The sequence below is a fragment of the Sinohyriopsis cumingii genome, chromosome 11 (genome assembly GCF_028554795.1).
Source record: "Sinohyriopsis cumingii isolate HCF-2022 chromosome 11, ASM2855479v2, whole genome shotgun sequence".
NCBI lineage: Eukaryota > Metazoa > Mollusca > Bivalvia > Unionida > Unionidae > Sinohyriopsis > Sinohyriopsis cumingii.
Window position 1 is genome coordinate 36,887,014 of NC_142971.1, and position 13,346 is coordinate 36,900,359.

The window sequence follows — 13,346 nt, forward strand, 5'->3', positions numbered from 1 at the left end:
ACTTTCAATTCTCTGCATAGATGACTAATAAACTTAGTTGTACACTGGAATTCATGTTGCTCTGACTGCAAACAAGTGTACAGATAAAATTACGGTTTGAATTCATTAAAAATAAAATTTCATGAATTTCCGCAGTGAAAACAAGTCATTTTTAAGTGTCTGAATTTGTAGTTTTTATTGTAACATAATTTAATTTCAGGAGTATGAAGAATTGACAAATAAAATTCACGAGTTCCAGGAGAAACTTCAGAAAAAAGAGCAAGAGTTGTTAGATCATGAACAGAGTCCCCATAACCAGGAGGAGGAGACAGACCCTGGAGGAGGGTTAATTCTGGGCTCCATCTATGCGAGTAGGGGCCATAACAGTGGTCATCAGAGTCACAATTTTCCATCTGGGGACAGTGAGGTGTTCCCTGCTATGCCAAGCCCAAGTCTGCCCCTAAAATCCCCTATGGGGCATATAAAAGCATTCCTTCCAAACGAGCAGCACACTTCAGTAAGTTTGACAATGTAATAGATAGAGACAAAGAAGTGAGATGGATAGATTGTTGGATTGATGACTGAATGTTTCAGTGATTTACATAATCATTAATTTTGAATAATTAAAGTTATCATTTCTTACATATTTATCCACTTGCTAATTTACTTGTGTACCTATTGCTTGCATGTGATGTAATATGTATTTTGCTGCCATTCCCAAAGTAGGACCTGAAGTCCTTGGAATGGGAAAATTATATAGGTAAATGAATTAAATTGGGAAATTTAAGAGCAAAGACAAAAGCAAGATTGCATGTGTATTAGGAAACTAAGCATATTACATTTAAATACCATTAAGTAGTTGGTAAATATTATTGCCAAGAAGTTGTTTAGCAGTGTCATAGAATATGGTGCTGCAAAACTTTTCATTCCTACCAAATAAACGAAGTAATTTTCCTTAGAAACGCAAGCTGGAAACAAAGATTGTGTTCTTAATAATAATAATGATTATAAATAATAATAATAATAATAATAATAATAATAATAACAATAATAATTATTATAATATTCTGTATCTTTTTATGTATTTACTTTATTGCTCATTTAGTTTTAGTTCATTTCTTTCTTCCTATGACAGAAACATTTACTCAAATTTCTAACAGTGTATAAAGTTTACAATGACTACAATGATACTGTTTAATTGAAAAGATTAGAAACTCCACTATTCCTCCTATCTACCCATTAGGCTTAGTAAACAGCTGATAGCAATTATATTATACTTGCCATACCAGTTTCATTTTCTGTCTTGGACTTCTTATCATGACTGGATTCAGTTTGCAAGATGCGTCTTTCTTGAATATATATATGGTTGTTGGTTAAAAATTTAGCTCACTTGGCTGTATAGCCTTTTGTCCATCTGCATTATTCAGCATTTATCAGCAACTTGAGAAAAAGTATCCTGTCACATAAACCTTTCTTTTTCATACACAAGTTTCCAATCTGCCATGAAATATAGTTGCTCTTACTGAAAAAAAAGCAAAAACCTTCATTAATGTGTTTGAAATAACTGCTCAACAGATTTTGATAAAATTTAACAGAAAGCATCCTAGCTTGAATACCTTTCATTTTGATGCTTTTCTGCAGTCCAATAAGGCTGCCATATAGAAGTAGACAACTGTTTTCACAACTGGTAAAAAACGTATGCTGGACAGAATTTGATCAAGATTCACATTGGCATAGTGGTCTTTCAGTAATGGATACATAATGCTGGTGTGTGATCAAATGTGGATGAAGACTAGAGAAACTTTGAAACATTTGTTTTCATGACACATGGAATCAACAGCAGAGCAGAAAGTTTAGCAGAAAACCTCCTAGTAACCCAGATTTCAAGACCATTTGCATTGTGTTTGACTAGGCATTTTCAGCCAGGTGAGCATTGTCAGTCTTGCATGCGTCTGTCCTTTTAAAGGTGTCTCCTGTTTCGATCTTAGGATAAATATCAGACTTTGCTTTCAAATTCTGTTTCTTATATTTCTTTGGGTAAAGACATTTTATGTAAGGTACCCTCAGATAGGCATGAGACTTTTTACTAGGTTCACCAGACTACATGACACATCAGCACATTGATGTATTCCAGTGTCAAAGGTCAAACTGACATTTCGAATGGTAAGAGTTGTACAAAGGGCTAGGCCTTTGTTTCTATAGATGTATTGTTATATGATTTGTCACATATTAACAGAGAAATGGGGTGGTTAAAGGTTTGAGGTCAGAGTCACTGGGGTTGCTTATTTGTTTGTATCTAAGGCTTCACTGACATTAATCCAGGAGGGACAATAAATCTTAAGAAAATATTGCTAATGATTATTTTGTGAAACCGTATACTATGTATGCATACTACTTTAAGAAGGCAAGGCACACTGTTTTTCTTTTTGTTTGTTTTACTCTAATAATCATAAACCAGAAGAGTTTATGCAATGGCATGTTTATTGCCTATCATTTATCTATCCATTGTCCATCTGTTAGCACAAGTTTTGTTATTGCTACACCTAAACTACTCTGAGGATTGCCATGAAACGTTGCATACACATACACTCATCTCAAGTTCTTGTTGGTCCAAAATGAAAATGGTGCTATTAGGACATCCTTCTTGAAGATCTTGTTATCCCTTCTCCATCTGAATACAAAGTCATGTCGACCTGGTGGTTTTCATTAGAAGATTTCTTATAATGTCTAGTTGGTCCTAAATCATAATTATGCCGATCAGATATTGGTATGATGCTATGACAGCCATATTGAAAATCTTGATATGACCACTACTTTTGGAATGAAAGGTCATATTGATAAGGGGTTGGCACTAAAATACATCTTATAATGTCTCATTGCTCCCAGATAAAATTTTGTTTATCTGACATACAGTATGGCTACTATGGCAGCCATCATGAAAATCTTGTTATTGCTATTCCTGAATGAATGGTCACATCAATATGGTGTTTTCACCAAATGAATTTTTGTGTTGTCTATTTTGTCCTAAATAAAAATGGTTTTTGAGCTAAGATACAGTATGACCACCACATTGGCTTCTTTGAGAATCTTTGTTAGCATACCACATTGGACATTGGCTTCTTTGAGAATCTTGTTAGCACACCACATTGGTTTCTTTGAGAGTCTTTGTTAGCATACCACATTGGACATTGGCTTCTTTGAGAATCTTGTTAGCACACCACATTGGTTTCTTTGAGAATATTGTTAGCACACCACATTGGCTTCTTTGAAAATCTTGGTAGGACACCATATTGGCTTTTTGAGAGTCTTGTTAGCACACTACATTAGCTTCTTTGAAAATCTTGTTAGCACACCACATTGGCTTCTTTGAAAATCTTGTTAGCACTATGCCTCCTGACTGAATGGTCATGTTGACAAAATAAATCCTCCTTGTGATTTCTAGCTGGCCCTAAATGAAAATAATGCTCATCTTGCATCCAATATTGTCACAATAATAAGACATTTTATGAGTTGAGTTTAATGATTTTCTATTTGTGATATCAGAAAATATTTTTATCAAATTTAGAGTGTTGGACATTATCAAGAGGATAATGGATGGTTTCTGTGCTTCCTAGTTAAAAAAGAAGAAATGGTCCTATTTTGGACTCGTGGAATCTCTTTCTTGTCAGCAGAGTATCAGTCTCTTCAAAGGACTCTTGTTTTTCTGTCAGTTTGCAATAATGTGAAATTTTTTCCCCAGGTCACTGTAAAGCATGGAAAAACTCTTCGAGAGGGTCTTGCTAAAGCAATGAAGCTTCGGGATATGGATCCAAAAGATTGTGATGTGTATGATCGTAGAACAAGGTAATACATGTTAAATAGACCCATATTTGTTGAAATTTGTCTTGATTGTATTTTCATTATTTTTATGGACCAGATGCATTTGTCCAGCTGAATTCATCAGTAGACTATTCCCGGTCACGTTCTTGATTGCCCAGCTGTTTTGCAATCAGAAGAACACATGATGGATGGATAAATTATGTTCTGGTGTCTTTTGGACCAATTTTAATTAATTCTCCTGCTAAACTACTTGGAGGATAGTTTTGAAACTACGAAAAAATATACATAAATTCATCCATTTAGTAGTTTTCTCACGTCTTCATTCAAATTATATTTTTAGTATGGCATTTGTAATGTACAGTTAAAAAATGCATCCTACCAAGTTTCAATTGCTCAGCTGTCTTGATAATGGTATTAACCACAAAAATATGTTATCCATTTATTTCATATAGAATACACCAATTAATCCCTGGGCATGAAATTCCACAAATCATTTAATGCAGTAGATCTCATTATCAGAGTTTTGCAAGTTAAGTGCCATTTATGGCTAAATTTCTCTATTATGTCAGCATATTTGCAGATATATAAGGATTTGTCATGTCTGTTCATTCAGCCTGTCGTCTGACCACTCCATTGGCCTGGTGGTTAGAGGGTCAGCGTCAGATGCGGATGGTCATGGGTTCGATCACTGGCCAAGTCATACCAGAGACTTATAAAAATGGTACTAACAGATGCCTCGCTTGGCGCTCAGCATTAAGGGGTTGGTGTTAGGACTGGTTGGCCTGGTGTCAGGATAATGTGACTGGGTGGGACATCATGCTACATGTCTGCAGCATGATGCCCCAGTGCTAGACATCACTATAAATTGACACTGAGTGGGTGATATATTGGTGTGAAACTTTAGAATGATGAGATGATGACAATGAAAGTTTAAGATCCAAGGGGAGTGGGGGCATTCGCCCAGAGTAATATTTTCATTAATGTTATGGACTTGTTCTTCTAACATGTACTCCATCTACACAGATAGAGGAAGGATATGATAAAAAATTTAAAATTTCGTATGATGCATATAAAGGATGAGTAAATAACAGCAAAGGTTCAAATCCTGAATGCAAGGTGATGGGAGTCACATAATTCAAAAGTAATGATATTTATAATTGGTTTCATCTGGGCACCAGGCTGGATGTATGACCAAGTGTTAGTATGATCCTTCATCCATCATCCTTTCACAATTATTACTTAAAACTTCTTAAAACCTGCTTAACCAGTTTACATGTGGTTTTACAGAGAGCATTCTGATTTCAGTACCTTTCAGATTTGTTCACTGTGTGATGATCCATCACCTGATATGGCCACTTTTACAAAGAATAAAAAAAACACCTTTTAAACAGATTCTTCTGAAATAATGCTTAACATAATTCAAACAAATTTGATAGTTTAAAAGAGGCTGATCCACCATCAGATATGACCACAGTTACTAAAAATAAAGGTTAAAGTATTCACCTCAGATGCAGGAGGTTGTGGGTTTGAACCCTGACCAAGTCATACCAAAGACTTATAAAAATGATACTAACAGCTGCCTCGCTAGGCGTTCAGCATTAAGAGGTTAGTGTTAGGACTGGTCGGCCTGGTGTCAGGATAATGTCAATGGGTGGGACATCATGCTACATGTCTGTGGCATGATACCCCAGTGCTAGACATCACTATAAACTGTCACACTGCAGACATCGTAGCAGTATGACTGAAAAATTGTTCAAGATAAGTTAAAAATCCAAATCATACTCAAACACACACACACACACTAAAAATAAAAAAGCTTTTAAATGACTTTTTCTCCTAATGTGCTCAGCAGAATTTGACCAAATTTTGTTAGTATTTTGGCACAGATGGCTTTCACATTTGTACGTACAAATGATGCCAATCTGCCTTCAAAAATGGCTGCCATTACTAAGAACAGAAAAGTCTGAAATGACTTCTCGAGTGTGTGACTAAACAAATATCATACATGTCCATGATATCAGAGGTCCAATAGTCACATGATATCAACAATAAAGACCTTTCCATTGTTGTACAAAATTTTTCCAAAATATTAAATGCAGTTTGCAATGTTTGTGAAAAGAACTAAGTCATACTTCATTCTCATTATATTTATTCAGAGAACAATGATCAGAAACCTGTTACATCAACTGGGAGAAAACCAGATTCATTGAGCAGAGAGCACGTCATTGTGGTAGTCACGTGATACCAACAGAAACATTGCTGACACTTGCTATATGCTTCATGATTCTTTCTTTCTCCACGTGGCAACGAATTCCAACTTGTCAGTAGCCAATTGGCTCTGAACCCACACCCCAACATAAATGTCAGAATATCCAAAGTGGGATTGGAAGGGTCAGATGTAATCCTATTACAGTCACCAACTTAATCAACACACAGTTAACAACTTTGGTTCTGAGTTCACTTATAAAGTAAATAGTTATGCTGTTTAAATGCACAGCAAAAAACATTTTTTTTGCTTGGTTTGAGTGAAAGCTTTCAACTTAAGCATGGCTTGTAGATCACATGACAACAGAATCCAAAAATAAGCCCGTCCGTCAGAAAACATGTGGTTATTAAGTTGTTTTGAACAGACAAGTTTGGTTTAACATATGTGAAGCAGAAATGGGGTGCTTTAATTTTTATTGCTTTATGCACCTGCAATTAGTCATACACTATAGCACCAGAAGGAGAGTTGGCTTCTCTTTGGTGACTTCAGGCATTGTTTTCACAGCAACCACACATGATGAGACTGAATCCATCAAAGAGATAAGTCGACTTCTGGTGCCATGATGCTGTCAGTCACTGATCAAAGTCTGCCTTTATATGGAACTAAAGTTGCATGAAAAAAATAGATCAGCTTCTGATAGACTGATGCTGAGACAGTTAACTTCTAAGACTGAAACATATCTTACTGTTTATTGGTACATGGCTACTGACAGTCTCATTTTTTTCCTGTACAGGGACAAATCTTAGTAGTAAAAACTAACATATACTGGTGTAACATAATCTCAGTCTGCTTGCATATTATCTCATTTTATGCCATGTGCACAGGAGCCCCCTGGATTCTCATTCTTTTCTTTACTTACACGTGTGTTGTGCAACTGCAGTCGCAAATGCCTGTGGTATACAGAGCCACACTACGGGATGATTTGGGCAGAATAGCTACAACAATGCCTGTCATTTCACCCTAAGATGCAGAGAGTGAAGCTAACTTTCTGCTTCTTCCTTCATACCTTGACCAAAGATCAAAGTCATTGATACCTATTGGTCAATAACCACTAGAGTTTACCTTGCTGTACTATTCAGAACCGTTAATGGTATTCTGGTTTTTATCATTCTTTATTAAGAGAGCCAACAGTCATGTCATGTCTTTCTCTTAATTTGTTGTGTTTTGCAAGGAAGTGTAGTTTTAAATTTTAATGATATCTGACCAAATTGTAAAAGGTACTACAATAAATTGTGCAGAATAATCAGCATATGAATAGATCTATGGTGAGTTTTCATTTTTGCCTTTGAAAGATCCACAAAGTCATTGTAAGCCCATTAGTTAAAGAATATTCATTGTAAAGATGCTTACAGCTTTGGTAGTTGCTGTGTATATTTGTACAGATTTGAAACATATGGCATTTCAATACTTTGCATTGTTTAGTTTCCTGAGCTGCCAGCTGCTAGACTTTGTTTTCCCTGGCTTGTGCATAAGGAGAAAGTAAAGTGATTATATTGCTAAGATTGGTGCTGCAATCTGTACCAACCATTCTTTTTAAAAGCAACTAGTTCTACGATTGGAGAGCTAGAAGGTTTCTGCAATAGTTTTCATAATTTTGTTGTTGTAAGGCAACCCAGAAATGATACTATTTTCTTTACAATCATGTATCTAAGTGGTTTTCATAATGATGACAAATGAGCAGTACTCAATTCTTTTATTGTTGTAATTGATGATGGTGATGATGTGGTGATAATTACGATGATTATAATGACTATAATCAGATTTATGATTTGAACATCTTTTTTCGTCCATGTTCCATTGTTAAGAGTGCATATTGATTTCTTGTTTTCTTTTTCTCAGACGTCTGTTAAGTTGGGATATTGGAATGACAGAATTTGCTGGTAAGGAACTAATGGTGGAATTAAAGGGGCAACGACGGTACAACTTTGCTGGTGTTACTTCTCACAACATTGTAAGTTTTCTCTAGCTTTTTGCAGGTGATAACAGTATTTGCAAGTTTTTATTTATTTGTTTATATTGTGTCGTTTTTTCAAGACATTTGCAAACAATTCCCTTAAAATGACCCAGTGTCAGTACACATTTTTTAGATTTCCTTTAAGATTTTGAGTCTCTGGTCTGGCAGTTGTGATCATGTTCCATGTTTTATTAAAGAAAATTATAATTGGGAAATATTCAGGAACATTCTGCTCTATATAGATTTATGACAATAATAATCTGCTTTTTTATTTCAGCACATTAGTAGACTAGAAAAATGTTAGATTTTAATCATTGGTTTATCTGATCTACTACAAAACTGGGAAACATTTTTAGCTATTCAAATTTAGTCATATTGAGTTAAACCTAATAATTACTGCTGATTTGTTTCAGTGCTCCTGATGTTGTCATGATCTACTGCATGAAAACTTTGCTTTGAAGGACAGACTTTACAATGACTAATTACTCCAGGACTTAAACTTTCCTGTCTTATTTTTAGGGTCCCACTTCATGTCTGTCTGTCAGCAGTTTGGTTTTTGCAAGATAATTTTACTGAGAATTCCTTTAGTTTAGTGGAATTAGGTATAGAGCTTGTATTGATGAAACCTTGAAAGAATTTGATTTCCAGCAATCTCTGCTTCATTTAAAGGGAGTTCTGGTACCTGATTGCTGCCCTTCCCTGTCTCCTGTTTCCTTGCATAACTCTTAAGTGTTTTAACTTAAGCCAAATTTGACATATATTTATATTGTTAGTAGACTTTGAATAAGTTTCTATTTTCAACATGCATTGGCTTCGTGTGCTTGAGTTATGGCCCCTGATTGCTAAACCTCAAGATAATGATTTATCAAGATTTCTTGGATTTCAACCATATTTGGCATACAGCTTATATTGATAATATCTATAATGAGTTAGTTTCCAGCATTCCACAACATTATTTACAGTAGTTTTGATATGATGTCCTTCTGAATTTGGTTTCCACAGCATAGCTGTACCAAGGCCATTCAGTATTAGGCCAGATGTGGTTATGGGTCTTTCTATTTATGACACTTGAAATGAGATGATTCCATGGCCTCATTGAACGGAGTTATGCCATCCCAAACTGCCCATTCTCCTATCTTTGGTCTCTGCAGCATTACCTTTCCAGAAATTCAGATTTCAACCATATTTGGAATGCAGCTTTATATTTTTGAGATCTTAAATGGGTATATTTCCAGTATTCCATGTTATTGTTTTGAAGTTTTATTAACCCTTATTACTGATTTATCTTAGGTTTCTGCAGCATAACTTTTCTTTGGAATGTCAGATTTCAACCTGATTTATCTTACACCTGTGTATTATGAAAACTTGTATGAATTGGATTTCCAATACTCCTTCTCATCATTTAGCAGAGTTGTGTTTCCTGATTACCTATTCACCTTTGTGTTTTCCCCATGCAAATTTCTCTGTTTAAGGCCATGACTGGCAGTTTTCTAGTTTGTCTTAGAAAAGTGTTGAGACCAATGTGATTCTGTTCATGGATTTGTATTGATGAATTGTATTGCATCACAACATAACATTTTAAGCACAAGAAATTATTGTTGGTTTTTTTAAAACAGGCAGTAAGGTCATGTTAGTTTATGTTGTAGTACCGTGTCCATCATACCTTGTCTGTCATGCAAATTTGCATCTGTTGACATTTGCTTTTCTTTTCCAAGAGTGCTTGACCAACTTCAGCCTGATTTCTGAGATCATCCAGATGTAAAGATCTGTAAAGTTTGTAAACTTGATGCTGGTCTAGCATCTATCATGGTTACCAATACAAAAAATAGAAAGACATTTTGATAGTTTCTAACACAGCTTAAAATATTCTGACCAGTGTTTCAGCTTTATATGAATGATTCTGATCTGCCAATAAGTATGAACCACAGGTGCATGTGGAATGGATTGTGTCATATAAATGTACAGGTGAGCATGAACTGTTCATAATGAATATATTAACTCGGCTAAACTTAATCCCTTACAATGAATATAGTAAGTGTACTATATCAAGTGACAAGGAGTACAATGTAGTATCATATGGAGTTTTGTGCCAAACACTTTTTCCCTCTTTGAAAGGCTTAGCTGAATTGATATATTCAGTATAAGCAGTTTGTACTTACAAATGTATGTATATGATGCAATCCATTCCACAAGGATATTTGTTATTACGAAAAGTAAAACCTATAAGAATGCTGATCAGTATTGGACCAAATATAACAGGAAGAATCAAGTCTTTACATAATTGTGTAAATGCTGCCAATGTGAATAAAGAAATTGTCAATATTGCTTTATATAAAACCTTGAAATGGTATCGATTCAAAAATGTATCAACAGAATTTCACCATGTTCGACAGAATCTGGCCTTTACATTAATTGGCCTTTAGTAGATGCCCCTAAAATTTGAATGAATTTAACATGACTTTATTATACAAACAGATGAATTGATTTATTATAAATCTGAGTAAGAACTCTATAGGATTAAGGCCATAGAAGTCTGGAGAAATTTTATCTGTCCTCTCTCAAAGATGGATAGTGGTACTAAAATTATAATAATCTTTTAGCTACTTCTCAAGAACCACTTGATCAGTTTAGACCATAGTTAACAGAGCTTTTTTGAGGTATGAAGACCTTCCCAATTTATATAAATTATATAATTGTTGCTGCCAGTACTAATAATATAAAACTATCTCAAGCAGAATATGTGACAAAATTTTACAAGATTTATTGGGGTGAACCTTTGCATTGAAATCTCTAATCCAGATTATCTGGCTAATTTCTGTTACAGTTCCATACAAGTGATTTTTGGCCTCTTAGAGCCCTTAGTTTGAAGTAAATTTGACTTTGAGATATGAATAACTGATGAAGCACAAACCCAGATGCCTTTTTGCAGAATGATAGCTTGTATTGTATTTTTCCAACAGGCAAGGAAGACCTTTTTCTCCCTGACCTTTTGTGATTTGTGTAGGAAGTTCTTGTTTCAAGGCTTCCGCTGTCAGACTTGTGGAATCCGTTTCCATATGCGATGTAGCAGCACTTTACCCGCCTTTTGTCAGCAGGCAGGCTGGGAAGACTCAGGATTTATAGCAGATATGAGGGAGAAGGCCAAACAGTATGTAACAGTAGTTGTATACAAACTGTTATGACTCTACAGGTTTTTTTTTTATGTGGCATATTATGTAAGAAGCATGTGGTATGACCCTGCATCTGCTATCCTTCATTCATCTATCAACATTTTGCTTGTTACCACTCTGGAGGTTATGGTTTAAATCAAATTTTAATCAGACTTGGAATATAGGTTTATATCATTAAAATCTTGGACTAGTTTGATTGTGAGCAAGTTTCATGCATATATAAATAAGGTGATCTTGCATCCGATTGGCTGAGTGGTTCCTATCAGGAGGCCATATTTCTGATCTGATTTTGACCAAACATGGAATATATGCTTATATTGTCAAGTTCCTTAAACAGATTGATAATAAGATCTCTGTGTGTGTGTGTGTGTGCGTGTGTAAACTCTTTACCTTCGGCAAGTACTGTGAGCCCTGGCTGCTAAGGACTCTGCATTCTTACAGCTGTTGCTAGACTGAACTCATGGTATCATAATGGCTGCCTGTGGGATAGCTACCTGAGTTATTGTGCATTCTTCTTACATAAATGTTGTCCTTGGCAAACAACACAGTTGTAAAATTTTAAATTTAAAAAATTTAAAACACCAGTTTTGTGCCACTTATTTACCTGAACAGATCTATGTATTCCATAGGAATTAATGGTTATATTTGCATATTGCTAATGATGAAAAATACTTTTTGATCTTTGATATAATACATTACAACATGTTTCTGAGTACTGTTTTACACAACAATGGATCCATAGTTTTACTTAAGATCTGAAACGTTTTGATGACATTTTATGAAGCAATCTATCTATATATAATTTATTTTTGACACACCTCAAAAATTTGCAAGCGACCACTCAATCTGAGAATGAAACAGGAAAGGCAGTTCATTTAATTAGTCAAAATAGAACTCAATGCTACAAGCAAGATCCATAGAGATATAGCCAGTGAAAAGAACAGAAAACCTCAGGCCCTAGTGGTCAGAGTAGCTATGTCAGATACAAGAAACTCATGACCACTATCAGGAGACCAGTCAGATGCAGCCCACCAAAAAAACATCAAACCACTGGCCCCTATGGATATGCTTGTCCAAAACCAAATAAAGAACAAAATTAAAAAATGTGCTTGACTCCCAAAAAGGATCTTGCTATCAAGTTTTTCAATAAATATGGAAGTCTTGAAAGGGTGGAAACTCTATAACCCCTGGATACATCATCAGGGAAAACTTCCAGAAGATATGTTCTTCTCATAAATATACTTGACACAATATTAAAATGGAATTGATGAGGTTTAAAGCATGAAGTAAGTCTTCTGTTTAAGGAACTTTAAGTCATTTGCCTTTAGGAGACCTTTCTAAAAAGAAGACAAAAGAGTTAATGTACAATATTTCATAACATGCAACAATTTTTCAAGAAATACTGATTATGCCATTGATTGATTATTCATCATTAATAAATAATAATAATAATGAGGACTTTGTATAGCGCCTAATCTTTAGAAGCTCTAAGCGCTTTGCAACATTAGACAACACCTATAAGATAAGAAACAATATTATTACAAAAACAAACAACATGAAATTAGAAAAACATTAAAAAATAAAAAACATGCTGAGAACATTTCAGGTCGGAAACATTATTAAAGATTAATCTGCATATGAAATTACAGGCAATAGCCATTCATGTACCCATACACAAAACCCTTCTAATGCTTTGCACAATGTATATCCCTCCAAGCGCTTCAGTCAATCAATCTGTTCATGGCTATCTTGTGTATCAGGTACCAGTGTCTTTTGTGCTACCAGATGACATGTGAGTACTGTTTATTTTGGGGCAGCAAAGATCTCATTGAGGGGGAAAAAAGAAATTAGAAGACTACGATTTAGAAAACAGTTTTTGTCTTTTTGATGATCAGTCATAGATCTCCCTGGGTCTTTTCACAGGATCCATTTCATCATTAAATCTGACCATTTGTGATCCAACTGTTTTTCATGATTTTTCTTGGGAAGTTGGTGATGGCTAGATTGTGACCACTTTCCATTATACTTAGACAAGCTAACCCAACTGAAAAGATAAGGAAAATCCAGATTTATGGACCTATCTCCCAATTCCCCAATTTTTAAGAAAAATCCTGATTTTTTAACTCCCCAGAAAAAAAAACCACGTTTTAAAAAAACA

The 13,346-nt window shown here is 34.9% G+C and overlaps 1 protein-coding gene across 6 annotated transcripts in view; it reads left to right on the forward strand.

The window, feature by feature from the left end:
- The window catches only part of LOC149787925 (serine/threonine-protein kinase A-Raf-like), a 112,171-nt gene that overhangs the window by 39,892 nt on the left and 58,933 nt on the right, over positions 1 to 13,346 (forward strand). For all 6 annotated transcript variants that reach the window (XM_089974178.1, XM_089974182.1, XM_089974180.1 and 3 more), the window contains 4 exons: positions 200 to 496; positions 3,719 to 3,822; positions 7,904 to 8,015; positions 10,979 to 11,166. In XM_089974178.1, coding sequence (XP_089830304.1) covers positions 200 to 496; positions 3,719 to 3,822; positions 7,904 to 8,015; positions 10,979 to 11,166 — 701 coding nt within the window. The remainder of the gene's footprint in view (positions 1 to 199; positions 497 to 3,718; positions 3,823 to 7,903; positions 8,016 to 10,978; positions 11,167 to 13,346) is intronic.